General features: G+C 26.9%; 1 protein-coding gene across 3 annotated transcripts in view; it reads left to right on the forward strand.

Annotated features, from left to right (window-relative positions):
- Sox102F (transcription factor Sox102F) overlaps positions 1–26,494 on the forward strand; it is a 115,902-nt gene that overhangs the window by 49,358 nt on the left and 40,050 nt on the right. Inside the window, exon 1 of one of the 3 annotated variants that reach the window (XM_011501067.1) lies at positions 12,938–13,206. The exons of 1 other annotated variant lie outside the window; for it this stretch is intronic. In XM_011501067.1, coding sequence (XP_011499369.1) covers positions 13,190–13,206 — 17 coding nt within the window. In that variant the 5' untranslated portion in view covers positions 12,938–13,189. Of the gene's footprint in view, positions 1–12,937; positions 13,207–26,494 lie in introns of those variants that run through there. One more of the 3 variants, XM_011501068.1, reaches the window with a different exon arrangement.

The raw sequence follows: 26,494 nt of genomic DNA on the forward strand, positions 1-26,494 counted from the left end.
CGTCTATCTATCTATCTATCTATCTATCTCTCTCTCTATCACTCTTTCTTTCTCTCCATCCCTCTCTTTCATATATGTATCCATCTATTTATCCGTCATACTTTCTTACTTTCTGTCTGTTTATCTTGCTATTCATTAAGCTTTTCTTCTATTCGATCCCTTACACAAATTGTTTTTGGGCATCCATCTGATCCCCCTCCTCTTATCATCATCCTCCCACTTCTCTATGAGCTCAACATTATTCTCTGTCTCTCTCACATACTCGCACATGATCACTATCCAGAAACGGGAGCAAAAGATACCGACACCGGAATCAGCTCATACCCTGGAGCGTAACATAAATCTCCTGTTCTCTCACACTCTCCTACTACCCTTTATTCTTCTCTTCTAGTACTGCCTATATTATAAACTTTCGTTACTGAACGTGATGCTCACTGACTCTCATACTCTTTATGCTTCACTTTCTCTCTTTTTCTCTATCCTTTCACTCTCTCTCTCCGTCCTTCTCCCCCTCATCGCCTCCATCCCTCCCTCGCCACCTCAGATCCTCGTCCGTTTTCTTGTTCTTGGCCTATGCAGCCACTAAAAGCTTACTACACACGCGCGTAAAGTTCCAAGGCGGCAAAAGAGATGAAAAGAGGCTCATTGTTCTTCTCTGTTGCCTGCCTCCGCACTGGACAGGAATAGAATGAGGTTTTCGTGCAAATGTGCGCTGCAGAGTAAGTTAAGTTTGTATGGGTAAAGGGTACACGACTATGTTCGCAGTATTGCGGATGTCGACAACGACGAAAACGAATCTCATTGCGACACCGCACCATCTTTCTCTCTCTTTTTCACTTCCTCTGTCTTCTTCTTTCACTCTATTTCGCGAATTTCGCGCCGTTAATATATTTTAGCTTCAATGCATCAACGACGAATACCCCACAACTGCATATAAAATATAAAATGTAATTACTTCAAGAAATTAAGGGAATCACTTATTTAAATAAAATACTATTAAATCATTTTATTTAAAGTTACTAATAAATAATTTATACAATTTGAACCATTTAATAATAAATATTATTAGTTCAATATTAGATAAAAAGTATAACATTTCATTACAAAAGGTACTTCATATTCAGTATTTATATTTAAATATGAAATTAATGTTTATAACTTGATCGAGCTTCTAATTTTTTTAAAGAATTTTCGAATAATTTAGATACATAATTGTAATACTTTATTCTCTTAGTAAGGTCATTCACCCATTCTCATCCTAACCAGACAAATAACAAATGCAACCTATTAATATTTTTCTCTTCATATAAATATTAAATATAAATTATTTATTTCTCTTTTGTTTTATTTCTGCTTCTTTAAAAGTTTTAATTTTGAAATATATAAATGTATTATAGTGGATTATTAGAATATTAAACAACATGTATGTAAAAATAAAGAAACCATGCGTGTGTGTGTGTGTGTGTGTGTGCGCGCGCGCGCGCGCGCGCAGGCTTGCATATGTATGCATGTACACGAGTTGTATGAATTATATATATATATATATGATATAGAATCAAAAGCAATTTTTTTTAGACTGATCAGAAACAGGAGTCAAGAGAGAATTGGGTATCTTTCAAAGTTTTGAGTTTGCACGCTCGTAAAATTTACTTTATGCCTTCCTACTTCAATGGGATTGATGAGAATATGAAAGAAGATGTGACACTGTTAAAGAACTGAAATATAAATAAATATACAGTGATTAATATGACTCAATCATGTAAGGGTTCGTATGTTTGTTCATAATTTCTAATTATATTTATTTCAAAATTGAAAACTTTTGGAAAAATCAAGAATTAATTTGTAAGAAATTGTAAGAATGTATTGTAAAAAAATATAATTATTACATAGAAATATAAAATATAAAATCAACATAATGATGTATTAACCACAAATATAAAGCTATATTGACATAAATATTGAAGCAAATTTGACATGTAATAATGAGATAAGCAAATTTGATATGTAATAAAAGAATTTGAAGCAAATTTGATATTTACAATATATAAAAAATATATCATTGAATAAAGTTAAGAAATTAGTTAACATTTATTTATATAAATAAAAGAATGAGTAAACTTGAAAATAGTATCACGATCTACAATAAGATACAATAATGTATAACTAATATTGAAAATAAAATAGCTAATGCATTTTGTATTTGAATCTAATACATCTATAACTCAATTTTTGATTAATTATTATCCTTATGTAAATATTTGAATTTACCTATAAATCTCACGCTGACCTTTTACTCACGCTTTTCCATTAGTAACACGGATCATGATTCGTAATCTTACATGTCACGTAGCTTCTCTTAGATACACTTTTCTTTCTACTCTTCTTTATACTTACTCTATGATGCAAACATAGTGGCAGGAAATGCACATATTACTGGGAGTTCGATACTCCACATTTTGTGTTCAATATAGAATCATCTTCCGATGAAATTCATGGAATTATCTTTCTTCTCGATATAAATAAAATTACCCAAACAAATAATGCTTTTAAAAATTTTTTAATTTTTTAATAATAACAAACATTATCTTTCAATCCATAATTTCATATTAATATAATGTAAATTATGTCAATTGTATAAATGAATTATTCAATAAAATATTCAATATAAATAAATTAATTAAGTTTTATACATTTCGAATACATTTTATAACTACAAACAATGTCAAATTCATATGAATTTAGCTTTTGGAGCCTAATACGTCTACTCATTAGTTAGTTAAACATCATTTCTATAGCCCGAGGGCCGAAGTAGTAATCAATGCCCTTTGCAATACAGCAATTCTACTTAACAGAATACGGACATTTACGTATTAGTGAATAATTTTCAAATTCATAGTTTTAAAAATATTTCTGGAAATTTGAGAAATATTTTCTTATAAATTATATTAGTTTTACTAATATTAATTTATAAACATAAAATTATAAATTTAATAATACACATTTTGATTATGATTAAAATTTTTTTAATATTTAATATTTTAAATAAAAGTTCGATATAAACAATAAACAAATATAATCTTAAATATTCGAATAAACTTGAATTAGATATTAATAATAAAAAAATATATACAATATTTTAAATTACGATTCACAGACATTATAAATTAATAATAATTTATAAATATTATCAATGGCTATATTTACCTATTTTAATTTAATACTGTAATGTTGAGTTTGTTTATATTTAAAATTTGAAAAACAACATTAAGATAGGTTCTCATAAAAAATTTAATAAACATATCATATTTCTATCGTCTTTTAATGTTATGCAAAAAAATAATCGCCAACTATATGACAATGGAGCACTTTGATAATATCATTTTTAGACTAACTTATAGAACAATAATATATTTATAGAGAGAAAAAAATATATATATAGCAATAAGTATATAAAATATGTTGAAAAACACGGAGTAATAGAGCCATTTTGTAATCTGTAAATGGGAAAACAAGGAAGAAAGACCAATTAATATCAGTCTTTTCTACAATTCTAAGAAAATTTCGTATATTCTGGATTCTTCTTATAGTCAATGGTTTTCGCTCTTCGTGCGTGACTTGGCGTAGCCTTCGCATGTCAACGTTATACGAAAAAAAAAGAAGTCGAAGATACGAGCAACATGAGGGGTACAAGCGAATAGGATAAATACGTGGTAGAAAGCGCCAAGAAGTGTGAGAGCGACAAAGAGATAACAAGAGGAGGAGATAGTGAGAGGGGGAGGGGGAGTGACAGAGGAGAGAGGGGGAAAGGCGGGGGAGAGAGATAGAGATAGAGAGAGAACAAGAGCGAGAAAAGGTGGAAAAAAAGCGGGAGCTGATGATACCATTGGAGACTCATATTATGCTGATTAGTTTCCGCAACGAGCTATTAGTCGAGTAAGTGGCAGGTAGCAGAGAGTCGATACTGAGTTACGAGGGCGCCAACAACTGGCATTTTGCGAGGACTCTCTGGATAACGCATGGTAATAATTCACGCCGCGGCGTCTCGTTATCCTTTTATGATCTTCGCTATCTGCTAGTTTTTTTCACGAACGTAAGAGAACCGCAGCCCTCTTCTTATAAACGAAGAGATTTATCGTCTATTGCATCTTTCTCTAGTGCACGGAATGCACACTGCTCATCTTCTCACCAGTGCACATGCATGCATGTACGAGTACTGAGAGGAAAAACGAATTCGACAAAGTACTTTAGACGAGCCTTTGACGTTTAATTACATAAAGCTATAATTTATCAATCCAAATGTAAATACGCATTAGATCAATGTATATGCTTGAGAACTAAAGGAACGATAGACGTATATTCTTATATAAAATTTCGTATGAATTATTAGTAGCTTAACAAACTAGTATTTAATAAATTAAAGTTCATGTGATTATTTTTTTTATTTATCTTAATTAAGCAGTCATTTTTTTAATGTGTGTATTTATTATTTACGATTGTAGTTGAAATATAATTGAAGTTTAAATAGATCAAATAAATAAAAAAATTTAATACTGAAAAGGATTTCTCCTTATAGTTATAATTTTATCTTATATAACAATTTAAAATAATTTTAAATTGTTTTCCTGTAAAAATTCTATCAACCAATGTAAATTTACAATTCTTATTGTAAAATAACACTAAATTATATAATGTAATGTTATAAATTAAACGCATTAAATAATAGAATATATTGCTTCCATAAAAATTTTCAATATTGAAATTATAAGATATTATGTATCTATAAAAAAATATAATTTGCGAAAGATTTAGAAATATTTTTTAATATTCTGCATAAAAATTATATTTAAATGTATAAACCCAAAGAATTTAAAAATTTGTAAATATTAAAAACCTTTTGATTTTTATAACTAGAATTATAATTTTTTATTTTTCGTAAATAATTTCATTATGAGATGTACATTTGAGCATTGTAATATATAAACAAAAGAAACAAAAGTATTTTATAAACATTATTGATTTTTCTATTAGAACAAATAGTATTTATTTAATTTAAATATAATACTCAATACTTCTATGTTAAATATACAAATATATAATAATAATAAATATTATTCTCCATTATTTTTATAGTTTAAAAAAATATGTATACATTGTTAATTATTCATTATTAGAAAGAAAAACATAAATTATACAATAGAATATCATCTAATTGCAAATAGATTTATATTCTAAATTAAAATAAACGATTTTATATAATTCGTCATGAATTGAGTGACTAACTATATGCATGATAAATAAAAATTAAATTTTCTAAGTATAATAATATATCTTGCAATTGCTTTGTATGTAAATACGCTAACATTGGTATAGCCATAATTTTTAGTTAGATCGTATATCAAAATACTGTTGTATAAATTATTTAAAATAAACCTATTATTTTAAATTGAAATTTGTAGTATTTTATTTTTGAAATTGTTTAAATTCTTTGTATTTTAATTATTCTATAACGAATAAATTATCGTCCATATTTATCTTCATAAATCCATTTTCTCTTAAATGTTGCTATTCTTAAAGCGGAACACTTTATAATAAATATGCATATAAACAGCTGCGTACACCGACTCTCAGTGAGATATGCAAGTTTATCGGCCGAAGTGAAGGCTAAATTACAGACATAAAAAATATTTTCATTGCTATTTGTTAGCATCACAATTCAAACTAATCTTGATATGAGTAATCATTTCAAATTCGTTTTATTGTATGATCTTGTAATTTCGTCGATAATTGTGCACTTATAACGATACGTAGCTATTCGTTGAGGCATGCGTATGACTATGCTCACTCAACAAAAGTAGCATCCGCAAGTTATTGGGAAGGAATAGCATCATGGAAGATCAAAGCGAGATGCAAGAAGGCAAGTCGGAAGAGTCAGCGAGAATATGACTGAGCTGAGGACGAAGCATGGGTCTGCGCACTCGCGTATCTACACAGAGACACGATACTGTTGGTGAGAGCCTCTAAGTGTGGGCGGTGGTCGTTCCTAAAACTAACGAAAGAGAGGGGGGACAAAAAAGAGGGCGAATGGTGGGAAAGAGGGTGGAAGCAAAAGAGGAACGTATTGGCAAGGACATGAAAAAGATGCACACTCTCAACGCTACTCTCACACCACTAAACACACTCTTTGGTTTCCACTCTACTTTAACCCTCTTTTACTACGAAGTATTCCTTTTTTCTTGCGAGCTAAAGGTATCGTTCTAGATACTTTTTGACGATGGTCATCGTGTAATTTTTATGCATGTAGGATCTTACTTAGATTTGCCCAATGTATATGCATACCAGAGAACACATTGGGCAGCGCGACAGCTGCTACATCAAGCTTCTAGCTGTACGTGCGCCTGAATTATTTATATAGGGGTCAGTGTGAGTGTGCGTGTAAAAGCGTGAGACTTGTCGAGATTCGTGCTTTTACGATGCTTACGAAGGAAGTACCAAATGCCTTTCTGCTATGAAAAATGAACTGAAAGCTATCGAAAGAACTTGTCATTTAGAAGTACTACTGTTATAATAAAAATTTTACTATTACAATTTGACACTTGATAAAACTATTTATTTTTGTCCTTTAATTAATATATTAAATTTTTTTAATAAACATTCAATTATTTATGCCATTATTAAAAATTGGCTTATAAAATATAAGTAAATAGTTATAACATGAAAATCAATATATTTTTATGGTTTTTCATTACTATATTATAATAAATTGTATGTAAACCTATTTACAAATAGTTGACATATATAAACTATAAATAAGTCTATAATATTAATTTTTTTATGAAATCGCTAAAAACTTAAAAAAAACTATTTTCTTATTTAACATTGTTAAAAAAATTACTATAATATTTTATTTCAGTATTAAGACTTACAATTACTGTGTAATTTCCTTACATTACTTAAAATATATGAGAGGTATTGAGTAATTTTGCAATATGTAGCCGCTGTATCATTTTAAAATGACAATAATTATAGAAATTATTTTTTTGCTAAATGATTAAACATTGAAAATTACAAAAAATTTTAATTTTAAAGTGCATGCTAGTAGTAAAAAATATAAAAGATGTAGCTTATTTGTTTTTCTTCTATATTTATTCCTTATATAAGCTATATGTAACAAAAGTAATTTTATTATCTATTCTTCAATAGTAACATTATTATATAAATTATCTAATGCAATTATAATTACAAAATTTTAAAATATGCATTTTATAATATTTAATATCGTAATATAGAATATCTCAAATCAATTTAAAAGATAATAAGACGAGATTATTTATGGTTCTTGAAAACTTTATAACATTTATTATTCATGAAATTATTAAAGTATTTCTAACTTTTGTATACATTATATATTTGCTATAATTAGCACATTATGTTATTTTTTATTGCAAGATTTAATGTATATATATATAAGATTTAATTTTTAATATATATATCATTGTTATTTATAATATTAATTATCTTAGACTATTCTTATCTGAATAAAATTTAGATTAATAAATGTCAAGTAAATTCATGAATTTACAGTGTTCAAAATAAAAAATATATTTATATGAAATAATACAATATGAATTTATTTAATTTCTATTTATTGTGTTTATTGCGCAGTTATTTAAAATATTTATGCTTATAAACTATATAATGGACACACACACATACACACACACACACACATATATATAAACATCAAATTTTTACTAATAAATAAATTAAATAAGACTAAAATAATGGCACGAATATTTGTGTACAAAATTTAGATATCATCGATATGTAAAATATTCCATCCTTCAAATTATTATAATAAATAATCTTATAATATTTATAGTTAAATACTATAAATTTATTTATATATTTGTATAGACAATTTATATTTTATAAATTAATGTTCATATACGTAATCGAAAAACTATATTTATTGTACACAAGAATGTGGAGTCCGTTATATCGATTTTATAATAAGAAGTATACACAAAGTATTAGCTGTAATTATATATTATCATTAATAATAAACAAATTTTAATATAAAATATCGTCACATATCTTATACAAGTGTGCTCATAACTGTCATTATGTAACATTTGAATATTTACACAATGTATGCGTGTAAATGCTTGAATACTTAAATTACGTAAAAATGTCTAACACAAGTTTTACATATGTTTACGCAAAACATTGTAATTGAACATTTAGAATTGATGGTCTAGATGTGCGGTTCATTATCATCGTCGTCGTTATTGTCTTCATCATTATTATCATCATCACATCTCGAGCATTAGCTACTTAGATTTACGCTAAAGAGATAGGTGCAGCTTTAAAAGTTTGCATCTATGCTTATTTGCATGCACTTCTTATCTTATTCAAGAATTAGATATATCAATTATGAATTTAAACTTGTAAAATCGATGTTCACCTTGACGGTAATTGATACCATATAATTGATAAATTTAATTATTTCCAAATCGATCTTAAGTTAAGTATTTTAATTAGAAAATTTTTCCCCAATCAGTATACATAATTTTTTAATATTGAATAATAACTAAGAAATATATTCTAGTTTTCAAATTACGAATTTTTTAAAAATTAATGTACTTATATAGCCTATGAACTGAGTCAAACTGCACATTGCACAGGAAAATAGATATGTAGTTTGGCTTTTCACCTTTTGTTTCATGGTTGAGTTTAAATATAAAAATAAGACAATGTTGCAAGCTATAAAATTTATTATTTAAAATATATATTTAAAGATTATCATATAACCATTACATTATATAAATAATTATATTTTTTATATTAGAAGTAAGTTCCAGAAATTATTATAATTTCAAGTAATTTCCAATAAGTACGTTTAAAATTAATATTAAATAAATAATCATTCTATCACGACAATAAAATTTAATAAAACATTTTTTTTGCAATTAACTAAAAAATATAACATGGAAATAGCTGAATTTAATTATGGATATACGATTTAGTTTTAATCATTTGACTTCATTAAAATTCTAAAATACTCAATTTAATTTTTAAACTTCTTTAACTGTGCGTATTACCTCTCAATTCATATTTCTACATAACTATGTATCATATTTCTACAAAACATGGCAAAAACAATATATACAAATTTCAGAAAGTGATTTAATGTGTCATAAACTGAAAATGATCATTTCGCAATGTATCGATTGTCTTGGCTTGTTACAAACTGACGTCAATAATAGTCGCTTTGTGTGCATATTTTTATATGCATGAGATGGAATAAATTCTTATAGAATTACAATTCATTATAAATAGGAAATTCACATCTTTTCAGTATTGATAGTAATACATATTAGATTAGTAATAACAGAAATTGGTATAAAATAAAATGGAATACATTATTTATATTTTGTAATTAACAGCTCAAAATTAAATAAATTAAATTTACCATAGAATCGTTTAATTATACTAATAATTAGTATGAATTCCTCATACTCAGATAATGTTATTAAAAAAATAGTATAATAATAGTCTTACTTGATGCATTAATATAGAACTTCATAACAAGCAATGTTGTGAGTTATTAAAAAATTAATTAATTAACTAATACAAAATAATTCATTTTTCCTTAATTTGAATCGTTGAACATATGAGCATTAGTTACATGGATTTATAAACAATACAATATATTTTAATTCAAAGTCTAAACTTAACAATTTTGTAGCTCACCATTCAACAATGTTTATTATCAACCAGTATTATTGTTAACTATTTAAAATATCTTAATTAATAGTATAATATTAAATATGAATATTGTATTCTACAATAATAATATTGAAACAATTTTGATAAAAACATAAAATTGAAGGATGGATATTCATCTATACATAATAAACGTAAGTAAATATAAAAATTTAACCCTTTAAAACTATTTTAACATATAACATATGACATAAATTTAATAAACTTAATTTTTAAAAACATAAACTCATAATTAAATATAATTGTAAAATTAAGATGAACAGAGACAAATAAATGTTTAAATTTCTCACAAATTGAACTTATAATTATTAAAATTTATACACAATTTATATTCAAATACATTTTTAGGTTAAAGGAAAATAATACTTTATATATTTTTATTTTCATAATCATAACTATTATGTTTTAATTATGTATTCTTTTTGATGATTGCACAGATAAAAGACACGACTTATAAAAGATTTATATAAATTACAGACACTTTTTTATTATGTACACTTGGCGGTTCGATGAAATCAATTATTTTCTTTAAATAAACAAGAAAAATTAACACACGAAATTAAATATGTACTAAATGAATATTTTTATATGACACAAAACATTGATTATTATTTATAAAAATGATATATACTATTGTTACAATTAATTTTCAATATTATCATTATAACTACATTAATCTTTATATATATTCAAAAGAAGTATAAAATTTCAACCTTTTTTATAAAACAAATACTATAATGATAACGCGTTGAACACGTAGATTTGATGAAGGACTCATTCTTAATTATTATTTCCTTGGTTGTGTATTTTCTAAAATTCCTATTTAATAGTTGCGTATAAAGCAACATATGTTAAATACTATATCATTTCTGTACAAAAACAGATAGCTGGATTCACAGGTTCAAAGTTAAAATCAATGCGCATATTTAATATTAATAGTACCAACAAATAGATGTAGTCACAATAAAATCGAATAGCTCAATAAAATAAAAAAGACTATGTGTGCCAAGGTCACGGGAAGACTATAGATTTTACAGTAGAAATCTCCGTATTCTCCCCTTCGTCTCACTCGTACGCTTGTACTTTTTCACTCGATCTCTCTCTCTCTTCTGTTTGCTCGACGCCGCAGCCAAAAGGGTGTGGGCGGTGGCGAGCCGCCACGCCGACAAAGCGCACAACAATAAGCATTGTGATTTGCGCGCGGGTGTAGTCTGGCCGGGCTCCCTATTGGCCGGCGCTTCGACACCCATTCCCCCCGCCGGCGCCCCTGCTATTGGATCGTCGGCGGGGGTGGTTTGCACGGTTGCCGCCTACACGCCAGCAGCGGCCGAAGACAATAAACAATGTGCCAGGACCCCTAGGCTTCTACTACCTGTGCAGTCACCACGTACATCACTGGCTGCGGAATCTTCTTTACTATGACATGGCGGTTCAACAAGGCTAAGAGAGAACATTACTCTTTTCGTGTAAGGTTCAGAATCGATTAATCCTACTCTAATAAATCAACAAAACAACCCCGCTTCTTCAATACCTTTATAATTCATCTGCCTTATATTTGGGATAAAATCAAACAATACTACTTGTAAATAATTTTGAATATTTTCCACTCCATTTAAAAGATTTCATTAATACTTTCGTTAATACTCCAAAGTATTTTCCACTAGGCGTATTGCAACATTATGTCATATTAACTTATATATTAGAGTTATCATTTGAATAGCAATGCATTTTCATTCAAATTCCTATTATAGAAACTAATAATTATACACATAATGTACAGCCTTGTGTGACAAAAATAATTAATCTTTCTTGAAATATAATCAAATAATTTTAAACCTTTCTATGAGTTTTTTTAATAAAGAATTGTTGATAAATATTAGCTTGTAGTTGTTGAGAGCTATTGTTTTGAAAATTATTGCTATTCGTAATATTGATATGAATTGTAGATTAATTTTTGTATCAGATTACATAAAAATAAAAATGAAATAATGAAAATGAAAAGTTTGTATATATATACATATATATATATATATATATATATATATATATATAATATAATTAAACAGAAAATACTAGAATAAAATAGAAAAAGTTCTGTATTATTTATAGTGGCAAAATTTAATGTAAAATTAAAAATAAATTGACTATTTACGAACTGGAGGTATTCCGAAGCATCGTATAAAACAAAATAGCTGAACCAAATCCTACACTATGTCTTCTTTTCTTCTTACTCGATCTCTTTCAAATAAACGATCTGTATAAGATTTGAAGTATTGTAGAAATCAAATGAAGCTGCATTGGTGAGTAAAATAAGGAAAGTATATTTAAAAAATGAGGATTATCAAAATTGAGAGAATATTCTTCCTCTCGGAAATTCAGAAGGAAAATGAAAGAAAAGAATAAGGAGAATGCAGCTAAGAACAAACAGAAGAAGAAAAAGTATAAAAGCCATGGTCGCGTGTACTAGAGGAGTACAGAAAGAATTGAGTCCGAAAGAAGACGGAAAGTCGGAGAGATGTAAGAGTCTCTCTTGCCCAGTGAGCTAGGACACGGCGAGACGGAGAAGGAGATAATGGCTCAGGATAGAGCCAGACCCTGGAGTACCAACTTCTGTACACCGATAAAGAGAAGGAGGAAGGTGACGGAGAACGAGAATCTCGCGCTGGGCGGAGCCTCTTTGTGGCAAGGGGGCGTAGATATTGCAGCGGCGGGTCGCATACGGACCTCGGGAGAGGCCCTCGTCGTCGTCGCCTCCGGTGGGGAAGGTGCGCGCGCGCGCACGCATGCTTCTGGTGGGGGCTGCTGATTTCGTCGCCGAGGGCGAGAGCGAAAGAGAACGATGTAGAGCACTACGGTATCGAATTGAGGCGGGACAGCACTTGTGGCAGGGGAGCGACAGACAGGGACGGAAGGGATGGCTCGGCGGGGGACTGGGGGGATGGCAGCAGGCGCTCTCCCTTCCCGGTCCACGGCGGCGCGACGCCAAATCTCCGCGCAGCAGCCGCCTCCTGCGGCTTCGCAGTCAGTCGCCGCCGTCGCTCTCTCTCCGACGCGGTTCTTAACAGCAGCGCGCCGTCATTCCCACATCCGCGTCGCGTGCCGCGAGCGACTCGCGCCTCCTCGCGCGCACAGCACGTGCGGCTCCGAGTGCAGCCCGGGCCCAACCGAGGGTCCAATCGTGGGCCAGCTCCAGGGGGAACGAAGTCGAGGGTCGAGGAGCGGGAGGGCGTGCGAGTGCGGATCACACGGTGGCCGGCGGCGTCGGGGTGCGCGGCCGGTGCGGGCGGCCGATGACACTGGCCGTCGGCAGGAGCGAGGGAAGCCCGTTGCGCGCCGCCGGAGCGCAGGAAGCTGACAGACAGTTACAAAAGGTGTCGGAGCGCGAAGCCCCGAAAGCAACGGCATGAGCGCCATCGGCAGGTGAGTTGGCGCCAGACTTGGAAACGGGAATGTTCGCTCTGTTTTAAAAGGACATTAGTTAATGTTTCTCTTGGAGAAGATGCACCACCAGTGAAGGGAGACTTTGGTTTTTCGATCCTTGATTAAAATCGTCTTACTTTTCTATTATTATTCTATTGTTATTCAAAGGAAGATTCAGGTTATCTACTATAAGCTGGCGCGACAAGCCAGCGATGTGAGGCATATTTTAGAAAGAATTACAAATTGACCACATGGAGATTAAACATGTACTAATCGTTCGGCACAGCTGAGAAAGAGAATTTTTCAATTCCTAAATCGAAGTTAACATATAAAATCTGCAAAATATGAAGTTTTTTTGTATTTAATTGAACTTCATGGCATTATGCCAGAAACAAAAGACTTTAATACATATTTCCTTCTTTCTAATTTTATTGCATTCCCTAGTCAGTTTATCTAACATAAAAGACCGGCATTGTTCGTTTAATATTCAATTCCATTCACAGCTTCGAAAATTTGACCTAATATTGGTATTATATTGAAATGATTGTAGTTTTTTTATGGATTACAAACTATATTATATTTATAAAATTTGTTTTCAATTCAATGTTCTTCTTAATATACTTCTATACTTATATACTTATATACTTACATACTTATATGCTTTCATACTTATATAAAAAAATCAAATATTGTAAAGAAATATTCATATAAATAAAAATAACTGACGAAATTCATTCTACTGCAATGATTGACTGAACAAATTGCAAATATTTAATTACCCGTGCATAAATCTTATTTTTCAAAAGGGAAACTAGAACAAAATTTAATTCAATAACATTAATTAAGAAATAATACTTTTACATTTAAATTTTATTTAAATTTATAATTAGTCATTTTTTATTACTTTTCAATCCTTTTTTATACAATTTATTAACAATTAAAAGATGTACAAATACAATTTCAGAATGAAAATTTGCTTAATCCATAATATGTTTTGAAAGATTAAATGGCTTTAGAAATTATTATACTAATATAAAAAAAATTAATGCTTAACAGACTCTCAATTATATACTCGTATGTAACTTACAATTTAAATGATTTCTGATACCTTCGTTCAAATTTAGCTACGTAATTGTCACTTTCTATGTGTTTGTTATATGGAATTCGTACCAATCACAGCCAATAAAAGCAATAATTTTCTCTTATAAATAAAATTCTGTATTTTGCTCATTAAATATCCTTTACCGATGCATACAACTACTTATTTTCTACATAAACAGTTAATAGTGTCTATATAAATGTAAATTTAAGTAGTGCCCGGAATACCCATACTAACAGGACGAATCTACTTTGTTTCGTCTCAGCCGTATCGGTAGATGAAAAAAAGAAGGCAAAATTAAGCGAGTATTCCTGACTTCGACACACATGCTTGACTTACGTACAAACGTTGGGCCATGTGTTCACCCGGAGAATGAACGCGAATCGCGGGGCGATGGCAGAAGGAGGGGGCAGGCTTAAGAGTGGGAAGGAACGACTATCGTGGAGCAAGCATGCGAATGATACGGAATGAACGAGGAAGAGGGATAAAGGAGAGCATGCCGTTCATTTGACCTAGTGACCATCTCTCTTTTCTCTTTCTTTCATCCTCTGTCTCTCTTACTCTACCTCAGACCCCTTTATACTTAAGCTTTTCTTTTCTTCCTGTTTTTCTTGCACCCTATTTCATTAGCATTTTTACTCATTTCTCCATTCTTATATCCTTCTTTTATTATAATATTACCCAATTTTCATTACAAATTTTCAAGATACACATTATTATCAACTTTAGAATTTTTACATAAAAATAATTATTTTTATGTAAAGTGCAAAATTTTATCTATTGAATATTTCAATAATATATATTGTGGCTTCGTTGAATTAATTCTTAACAAACTATAATCAAAAACTTTACAAATAAAGAATATTAACAATTTGTATCTGTATATTCTCATAAATTTTTTTGTAACTATATTAATAATAAACATACAATAAACAACCAAAAGTATCTTTAATTTACTTGGACTAGTATTAAAATATAAAACTGTAAATTAGTACAAATTTGTGTTTTGTGATATATATCTATCTATCCACATATATACCTCTAGCCTATCTATTTATCTAATCTATCTGTCTGTCTATCTAGCTATTTATCTTCATGTTTGTCAATCTATTTAACTATCAGCATCTATTAGCTTCAATTTCAAACTTCGTTGATTTGTAGAAAAATATAATAATAATAGTGAAAGTATTACAGATAAAAATTTATTTTAAAAATGTACATAATGTAAATTCTAAAGAAATAATATTATTTATTCTTTATTATGATCAAAGTATTGTCCAAAAAATAAAAATATATTATGTAAAATGATACTTTCAGTATATAATGTTACTGTAGCACTGAGAGAACTAATAATAAATAAACTAGTACCTTAATAACTTTCGTTATCAGTAATTGTTATTTGCAAATATATTATTATGTGTTTATATAATATACAAATATACTATACAAATAAATATATATGCAAATATAAACTCATTATAACCCAAAGATATACTAGTTTGATCTCTCTATGCGGTAAAATAGATTTTCCGTAAATATTCTTTTAATTCATTCGATAATTTAAATATATTTATTATATTAATAATATATGCTAAAAAATGAATAGTAGATATAAATAGAGTAAGCTAAATAAATATTCAAATACAAATATTAATTATTTGTAATATTACTGTACATTTTATAAATCATTCAATAACTAAAGGCAAGCTATTTTATATAAATAAAAATGAATTTATGTGAAACATTATTAATAAATTGATATTGAATGAAAATATTAGGTTATGAGATCTGAAAACAAATTTTATTACTTCAAATATACTTATAATACATTAATAATATGTTAAAAAGTGTCATAAACATTTTCTTTATAATTTATATCCGTTTTATTGTAGAAATTTGTAATAATTGTTTAAATAACCATTTTACTAGATATTTGTATGTTAAAACTAAAATAATTTAATGTAGCTATATTTATATAAATAAGAATGTATAAAATTAATATTATTACGAACAAAATAGGAATGTGATGAAATAATAGTTTGCAGTGTAAACATAAACCAAAAGTACTGTATAAAAATTAAATAAAATACCACTAAAAATTGAAAGCAGTTGCATGACATTGCTTATTAAAATATTCGCTGACATTTATGTTTTTTTAATTAATAATCTCATTAATTATAATTGTAATGTTGAATATTTAAAAATGAGATTCTTAAAATTACATCACACGGTTATAAGACTTTATAAATAAGTTTTTTAAATTATCAAACATTAATACTTTTCACTATTGTTTGTTTTAGTTGTGACAGGATAGAAGTATTAAACAATATTATGAAATTTTATGAAAAATTATATTTTTTAATCATTAAATCATTTATTAGCGAAATTTTTATTCATTTTTATTTTAGTTAAAGATTTATATAATTTAAAAATTTACTAACTTCTTGATTCGAAGCCATCCAATGAAATTTTAATAAATCAATTACATTAATTATTATTTAATATTATTAACTATGTAATGGAAATGATTAATGCTATGAATGCTATGAATGACATGTTTATTTACTTCATAATCAATATAAAAATAGCATGATTATAATTATTTATTATAATTAACTAATAAAATTTTTATTTTGAAATAAAATAATTTTTCGTGAGATGCATTGGTTTGTCGACAATTCCAACATTGTAAGAATTGTCTGAACTTTAGTGCCAACTAAAATTGATATATGTATTTTTATAACTATATTATAAAATATGCTAACTTCAAAATTTAAAAATAGTCTAAACAATAAAGAAAGTATAAAAATATATTATTCAAGGTATCTAATGAAAACAGTATTATTTGTATTGAAAATAAAAATATCGTCAATTGAAAACAAGGGAAAACCCGTATGCTAATATCTACGATGTGTATTTATATATGCATGTGTGTATGTGTGAATTTGTTTGTGTGGAAATATAGATTTATGTGTATATTTTTTTTATTATAAATCAGGCTCTTATTGATTAAAATTAAAATAATCTTACACCTCATTTTAGTGTTTTTATCACTTATAAAAATACCACTAGAATTTATTATTTCAATGTAAGGTAATAAGCGAATAGTTTATAAGTGAAGTATTTTTATTAAACTTTTTATAGTTTAAACTAAACAAAATTGTTGTATCTATTTCTCTCTCTCTGTTTTATTTCCTGAAGAATTTTAAATTGAAATTATTACAAATTAATTAAATTTTAATAACTTGGATCATATTTTTAATGTTCTTATTAATTATGCAACATCTTAATTAAAATACAAAAGCAAGCATCGAAATGCTTTCAGATTTTACCGTTATATCATAAGAATTATTATAAATATGAAATTAAATTAATTTAAGATTAATTACAATTTAAATAATAAATTAAGAAATAAATAATAATCATACTTCCAATGAATGATACATTGCTAAGCATTAAATCATTCATATCTGAAAATCACAAAAAAAAATTTTATTTAACAAATTTTACATACTACGTGTAAATCAACCATGTATTTACTTATCTTTATTCGTTTTGCTATCTCTTTCGCTGTAACTATCTATCTATCTATTTATCTATCTATCTATCTTTCCATCTATCTATCTATCTATCTATCTATTTATCTCTTTATCTATCGATCTCTATCTATCACTATTTCTATCTATCACTATCTCTATCTCTATATCTCTTGATCTCTTGCTCTCTCTTTCTCTCTGTATTCTTACATTTTCTTTTTCATGTGAATTCTTGCATGTCTGATGCCAACTTAAAAGCATAAACCAACACTACTCCGTTATTTTAAAATAGTACTCGCGTTAGTAAAAAAGAATGATGAGCCAACGAGCTCTTTTACTGCCCTCTCGTGTATAGTTACAGAGAAGACGAAGGAAAGAGAGCTTACGCGTCACCCAGGGTCGCCGATCTTCTCCAAATTTTGCCACTATCGTTCAGCCAAAAAAACAAAGACACAAAATAAAAAAGCCGCTATTAATTCGAGTGATGACATAATTCTTTGCGGATTTCTATTGTTGAATTGTTTTGTGAACGAGCTGGCAATACAACTGACGAAAACTGGGAAACGAAGTCGAGTAAATAAAAAATTGAAATTAAAGTAGCTATTTCAAATTGATATTCAAATATGACTATGATTTATCAAAAGTTCTTCTTGATTCTTTATATAAAATTATTGTGTAATATTAAATAAGCGAACTCGACTATATTGATATTTAAATCAACTATTTTTACTTCCTTAGATTATTATAATACTCATTACATATTTTTATAGATCATTAATAAAATTGATTTAACATATTTCAACACAAATTTAATTTTATATTTTTTTAAACGTGAGATTTAAATATAACATTAAGAAAAATTTTATGAAACTTTTACATATGTATGATTTTCTCTTACAGAAAAAGCTTTTAAAATTTTAATTATTAGCTGATGAATGAATCTATTTTCATCTTTAATATTTCTATTTAAAAATTAAAATATCCTATTTAAATAAATTTTTACTATATTAATATATTTTTTATATATGTATAAAACATCTGTTTTGCTATTATAGTGTAATTCAATCATTTAGTATCAATCAATTAATTTAGTATCAATAATATCAATAGTTTTAATATCTCTTAAATGAATATTACAAATATTTATATTTGAAAATTAGATTCATGCTAATATAAAATTATTTCTTAAAATATATTAATATATCTTTCTAAATAATTTACTATTTGATATGATGATGTACAAATGCAACTGTAAAATATACTATTCAAAATTATATCTTCTTTAATGAATACTAGATATGGTTACAAATTATTTAAATTATTCTTTTTAATTGAATCAACTTCTTACAATATAAATATTGACACGATAACATTATCATGATAACTAATTTGTAAATTGATATATTCATTATTTACAATGAATAATATAAATAATTACAGAGAGTGTTTTTTGAAAATCTAAACTTATAATTTGAATGTACCTTATTTTCTACAAAAACATTCTAAATTCTACATTACAATATTATTAAATAATAATAAATATAGTAAATAAAAAATATCTTTACATGGTTTAAATACAATCGCTATTAAGTATTTTATTAATTTTTATAAAAATTATAAAGTCTCTAAATTTTAATGTATTTTATTTTATAAAATAATTTGCTTTAAATTAATTAATTCTCTAAAACAAATTTTTTATATAAATATTTTCTTTAGTTAAATAAATAAAATTTTACCATTTATTCAAGAAAGAAGATTCAAAAGAGAATTGATAGATGGTTAGGTCGTTGGAACTAATTTTCTTAAATATAAACGATCATTTGTTACAACTGCATTACTAAAATCATGAATAAAGATCTAAAATTAAGTAAGAAATGTTAGAAATAGAATCTTCCGGTATATTTTGGTGTACGTACTACTTTCATAGTATAGAATAGAAATTCTGATACAGTACATATACATAAAATTTATAAATGTAAGGTAAACTTTGATGTATTGGTTTTGTGTTGTAACAATAATTATAAAAAGTTTTAGAAGATAAAAATGGAAAAATTATTTTTTTAGACAAGTAATTGATAATATAATTAAGTTAGTTAAAAAAAAATAAAATTCATTGCCATCTGTGTTTAAAGCATTCTTTGGATATAAAAATATTTATAGAATCTCATTACTTCAAAATGTTTTTTTGCACAAAATTTCATTATTTATATCAAATCAATTATATTATAATTAATACATTATAAAAGTAAAAATACTATTGTTAAAAACAGAAATATTAATAGATATAGAATTTCAAATCCATGATTTATTTATTATTTGCATTCTTTTAAATGCTTTTGGAAGCCAAAATATAATTTTCGTAATATTTCACGTTTTCTGAATGGAATGATAATGACATAATTCTGTTGTCTGATTAATCAATAAATAAATATTATTCATGAAAATTGTTTTCAAACAGATCTGAATGCCAAACTAAAAACAACGGACTGTTGATGAAAACAAATATGACTATCATGAATACGTATTACATACCTATGATAAAGAATTACATTACATGTGGCAAATTTATAATCTGTATATACATTTGTAAATAATATGAATGCATATTGAGATCATACAATTTTTTTACATTAATTACCAATTTTATTTATTTTATATTTAATTATTTATACATTAATTATTTTGTATATTATTTATATATAATTTGCTAATAAATATTATTTATTTATAAATAAATATTAATTACAAGTATTATATTCAATGGGGGGGGGGGGAAAAAACATAAACTGATTACTTATGAGTTGCCAATTATCTCGTATATGGTTTCTTGTGAATATTATGAATTTAAGGATAATGAACTGTCTGATGTGCGTAAATTTAAAATATCTGCAACTTATATTTTTTTAACTTCATTATTGTATACTATGTGATTTTATTCTTATCATATTCAGGTCATCAAAACGAGTTAAAAGATTAGAATAATTATTAATTGAACTTATCAGAACTTCAAAAATATCGAATTTTGTTTCATGCCATTTTCCATCGTTTAAATAGTTAAATCATTAATTTATATTTAATTCAAAATGCATATACATTTATATATTTGTCATTTAATTACTCTAATTGCCACACTAAAATTACAAAGGAATTCATAGTTTTCCATACTATATACCTAATATATAAATTTACTATAATTACTTAACTTAATATATAGCGATTGATTCACAATTCAATAAAAATAAATATTTTATTCATATTTCATATATTTTAGGTATTTTTAACTCAAACTGATCAAATAAATCACATTATGTCTTGATATAACGAAATGCATTTAAAAAAAGATAATCTTTAAATATACAAATTTCTTGAGTGATTTAATAGGTGTAACAATTTTAAAATAAATTAATATTACAACATGTTTAAAGAATTTTCTCGAATAATATAGCAATGTAATGTATATATATTTTTGTAGAAGTAATAGAAATATTCAAATTGTAAGTAATAATTTTTATATTCTAACTTTTTTTGTAGTTATATTTGAATTTCATAAATAGATATTACGCACTTGAATAAAAAAATTGAACGAAAATAAATTTTATTAAATTATTATTATCTGTATTAATTATTATTATTACTGAATTATGATATTAATTTCGACGATTTAATAATAGAAATGTAATTATAATAAAGAATTGCATATATTATTACGTCGTTTCCGGAGGCAATATCATAATAAAACAAAGTGCAATTCAGAAATATCAAAATAGAAACTTCTCTCTGTATGAATGGATTATGAAAAAATGCATGATAAGAAATTGAGTACATGTATGTGAAGCTTCGTGCGTATATCAATAATACCGCAACAATACGAGAATCGAATATCATTTTCATAATTTGTAATCGAAATGAAAAAGTTCGATATAAACAATAGCATTAATATTGTACGAAATATAGCTGACTTTAATATTTTAGTATTATTCCATATAAATTCAGTCATAATTATATGAATAATATTTATGTTGATATTTATTTATTAATGTTTATGTTAATATTCACTTAATAAATTGTCTCAATAAGTAAAATTCGCAAGAAAAACCTAAATATTTATACTATTTTATTATGTAGCGATTCAAAATAATTCAATAAACATTAACGTCACTTTCGCTTCACAATCAAATGTAATAATATGTCAGTAAAACTAAAACTTTCCTTTATCTTTGATTTTTAGTTCTTAGGTCAAGGGCAACATTTTAGTAGTCAATCATTGGAATGATAAATTACGACAATCCAAGCGTTTTCTCCGATTGATCCGCTCGTGTGAAACTATTAATAAATGCCCGAGCACACGTTTTCGATAGAAGGATTGTTTCTAGTTTTATAATCAAATTAACTTTTTATTTTATGCTTCTTTCTTATTAGAAGATATTATGCGGAACAAATACCACGTACATTTACACTTTTCATAATAAAATACTATTTAAATTTACTTTATGTAAAACAGTAACTGTATAGTTTTTTCATTTCGTATTAATGTTATTAAAAATAGTATTGATTTTTTTAAATATCTAAATAATATACATATGATATTATGTAACGTAACATAAATTTATAAAATAACATATGTAAAAAATGAAATCTATTATATAATTTCCATTTTCAATGTACATCATAACATAATAATTGTTAGAATATTATACATTTTTCAGTTTATTATTGATTAAATATAAATTACTGTAAACAGACTGTTAATAATTTCTATTTTCTACGAAATAATGTTATATAATTTATAAAATATTTTAATGTAAGATATAATTTAGATATTATTTAACTTATTATAGAAACTTTAATAATTTATGAGATAACAAATTAAATTAATTAAGTATCAGTTATATTAAGTATCAGTATCTGGAGAATCAAGTACATACAATACATCTTCAAAGAATATCATAGTGAACAGAGTATTTATGATAATTAAATGCTAATTAATATAAAACTATTATAAAATCCTCAAGCAAGGGCACTAATTATCACATCTAATACACATTCTATCGACTTTTTAATAAAATAAACGATAAGGAAGGTGCGTACATTTGACCTCGACACTTTTGTGTTTATTAAATTACTATGCAATGTCATTTATTTAATCATTCATACATTTTTCATAAATCAAAATTAAAATCATAAATTATTTTTATATAAGAATTTGATGAGCAATGCGTATAAGCATTATAAATATATACAGATAAAATTGAAATATAAATTGAAGGTATAAAGTTATACCTGATAGTTATTTAACGTAAAAATAAATCTTACTAATTATTTACATGGTCACGCGTGTGTGGACTCACACAGAAATAGTCTGCATGCTTACTTGATCACATTGATAATTTAGAACCTTTATAACATTTGTCCATATAGTTGATATGATATCTCGATTAAACAGATTATACAAAAATATTTCTTCATTCCACTATATTGAAATTAATAAGTTTTTAATAACTTAAATTTATGCATACTTTTCTTTAATGTGAGTTCAATGCAATTTTATTATGATATAAAAGCAAGTATTATCTCATTTGTAATTAAAATTTCCAGTACGAAGTATTAATTAGTCTTGCATTCGCAATATTTGTTGTCATCAATTTAGATTGAAGAAGGCATGTACAAAATTCATAATTCATAATTAATAAAATCATAATTGTATAATTAAATAAATTTAATACTACTGCTAGATATTCAATCAATAAAAATTAATAAATACTAATAGAGTAAGTGATGTGTCTAATTAAAATTATACATATATGTAGAAATATAGAAATATAGAAATATATATACAGATGCTATGTATATTATTAAATATATTAATATTATCAATTATAGTACGATATTATAGAATCTTTAATATTAATTAATATTAATTGATATTAAGTAGTAGATATTAGAACTATTTTTATTTTCTAGTAAACATTTTAAATTTAAAACTATATATGAAAAAGAATAATAATTATAAGTAATAAAATTTAAATACTAAGAAGGTTATACTTCTTATTAACATGGATTATCAAATTAAAACTTTATTTCGATTAAATGAATAATAATGTTCATAATTATATTCAATAAGACGTTTTTTTCAGGAGATGCACTACTATTTGAAAAACATTCGATGACAAAGAAAAACAAACAGTTTTTTACTATACAACGATACATTGAATGTTTTTATGATCTTAATTTGTAATATATAAACCATAAAATGCAAAATAAACTATTTGCAATAGTAGTAACAGTAGTAAATGAATTGATATTTATGTGATGTTTAGTGAACCAACTTATCTCTGTTCGTTATTTTTGCTTGCATACAAGTTACTAGAAGTTACGATCAAACTTCTGGAAAGCAGTAACAGTAGCGATATCATGCCTCATTCTTTTTTGTTTCATTTTATAGAAGTCAAGGATATTTCTATCTAAGCTAATCACTAATGATAATAACGATGAAAAATACAGATATCAAAAGTACCGTTTTTTATTATATTTTTTATAATATATATATATATATATATATATATATATATATATATATATGTCGTTCCGTATGTGTTTAGATCTGTTGTCGTTGTGTTTGTAATAGTAATGCACAAGATTCAATAAGCCAAATGAACAAAAAAAATCTATGCGACAATATTATATATAATGATTAGTTACATAAAGCCTTCAGTGTTACATATGCTGTATAGAATGCTCAAACTAGAAAAGGAGATATTGTGATATACAGGAAATGGCGTATGTTTTGTGGGAAGCCATGAAAATGAGAGAGTAAAGTAGGGCCATCGACAAGAAAAAAAAGAAGCAAATCACAGTATTTTAAACTCTCTACTAGCCTACTCGATTCAGAAAACTCTATCACACCTTCCAGATGCTGCGTGCATTGTTCACATGCTTCTTGATCAGTGCATGTATAAACATGTGTGAATCAGGAAAAACACCTGTAAAGGACGTTTTTTACTTATACTATTCTCTCTCTCTCTCTCTCTCTCTCTTTCTCTCTCTCTTTCTCTCTTTGTATCTATCTATCTATTCTATTCTATCTCTATTCTATCTCTATTCTATCTATCTATCTATCTATGTCTTTTTACATCTAAAGAAAATTAAATGCAATGATTGGATTTTTTTAAAAATTATAATTTTTTTTTATACAATAAATAGATTTTTAACACTAATTTATTTTCAGAGTTAAATAATTAATAAAAAAATCTAACAAAAAATTCTCACTATTTATTTATTTATATCAGTTGTCTAAATAGATATAATTGTTCTAATTAAATGCTTTGTACATATTTTAGAAGGATAAATTCTCTCTATAATGCTTTCTGAAAACTAAAAATAACAGCAGGCGCCTTAAGAATCGGGTATATTTTGAATTTGAAAAATGAATTCTAACATCCGGATGGTAAGAGGAGAATGCAATACGTCACCGTCCGTTCCCTCATTTGCCTATTTACTTCAGCCGAGCTTCAATCCAATCCCTTCGAGTTTCCCTTGAGGGCTGCGCTACCACTGTTCTTTGACTCAATGTCTATGAGAAATGTAAGCTCGTCCCGATACACTACTGCTAAGTGCGTACGTGCGTGCGTGCATGTATGGAGTATACACGGTCTCGAAGATGAGGAGAGGAAGAAGTAATTGTTGTGCACGTGCACTATTCATCCCCGATATAACGACCTGCGGAGCTGCTTCCTCGCTACTGACTAAGAATTGTTTCGTGAAGAAATTAAAAAGCAAGCAGCTAAAGAAATCTCTGTCCTTTCAAACATCCTTGTGAGAACGATCCCTCTCATTCTTACATCTCTGTACTTCTTTGTTCTTGTATTAAATTCTTTCTTCAACACATTCATCAAGCACGAACATAGTTACATGAAATAACGTAATGCGGATATTAGAATTAAATTCTATTAAAGAAATATTCTAATATTCTATTAAAGAATTATTATTCTTTAGTGGATTTGAGTTTTATAAACAAAACTATTCTCTACCATAAATTATATCGGATCTTAACATTATTATTATTATTATTATTATTATTATTAATTTACTGAACTCATAACTTTTCGTTTAAGCTAGTAAAATTGCTTATTAATTAACTTTTCTTACTCAATGATGTCACCTCGCCTTATACGAAATATATCTTTATAATTAATAAACAAATAGGAGTATAAAAAATTGTAAAGAATTAGAAAATATAAAACTTGTGATTGTTTTTCTATCTCGTTCTCATGTATTCGTCAGTTCGTAGAAGAAACACACAAAAGACTGTCACAAAGATAAAGAAGAGTCGTGAGTGAAATCTCGATGGAGAAAGGCAGTCGCGTATATCTGGCTGAGGAAGTGACGCGAAGCAGCTTAGAACTTTTCGAGATGCGGCAATTTGACACTAAACACATGGCCCCACTTTTCTAAACCTAAACTCGGCCAGAAGGCCCTCGTTTCTTCTTATATTGACACGTTACTTTGCTGCTGCGTTTTCGCGGTATTATCGTGCATTTTCAAACAAGAATATGAAACTCTAAAAATGTTACTTATAATATAAAAATTCGATTTTACATTGGCCAATTTAAAAAAAAAATTTGTTAAATTTGAATTCTATTAAATTATAGGCAAA

This window comes from Ceratosolen solmsi, unplaced genomic scaffold, assembly GCF_000503995.2.
Source record: "Ceratosolen solmsi marchali unplaced genomic scaffold, CerSol_1.0 scaffold57, whole genome shotgun sequence".
NCBI lineage: Eukaryota > Metazoa > Arthropoda > Insecta > Hymenoptera > Agaonidae > Ceratosolen > Ceratosolen solmsi.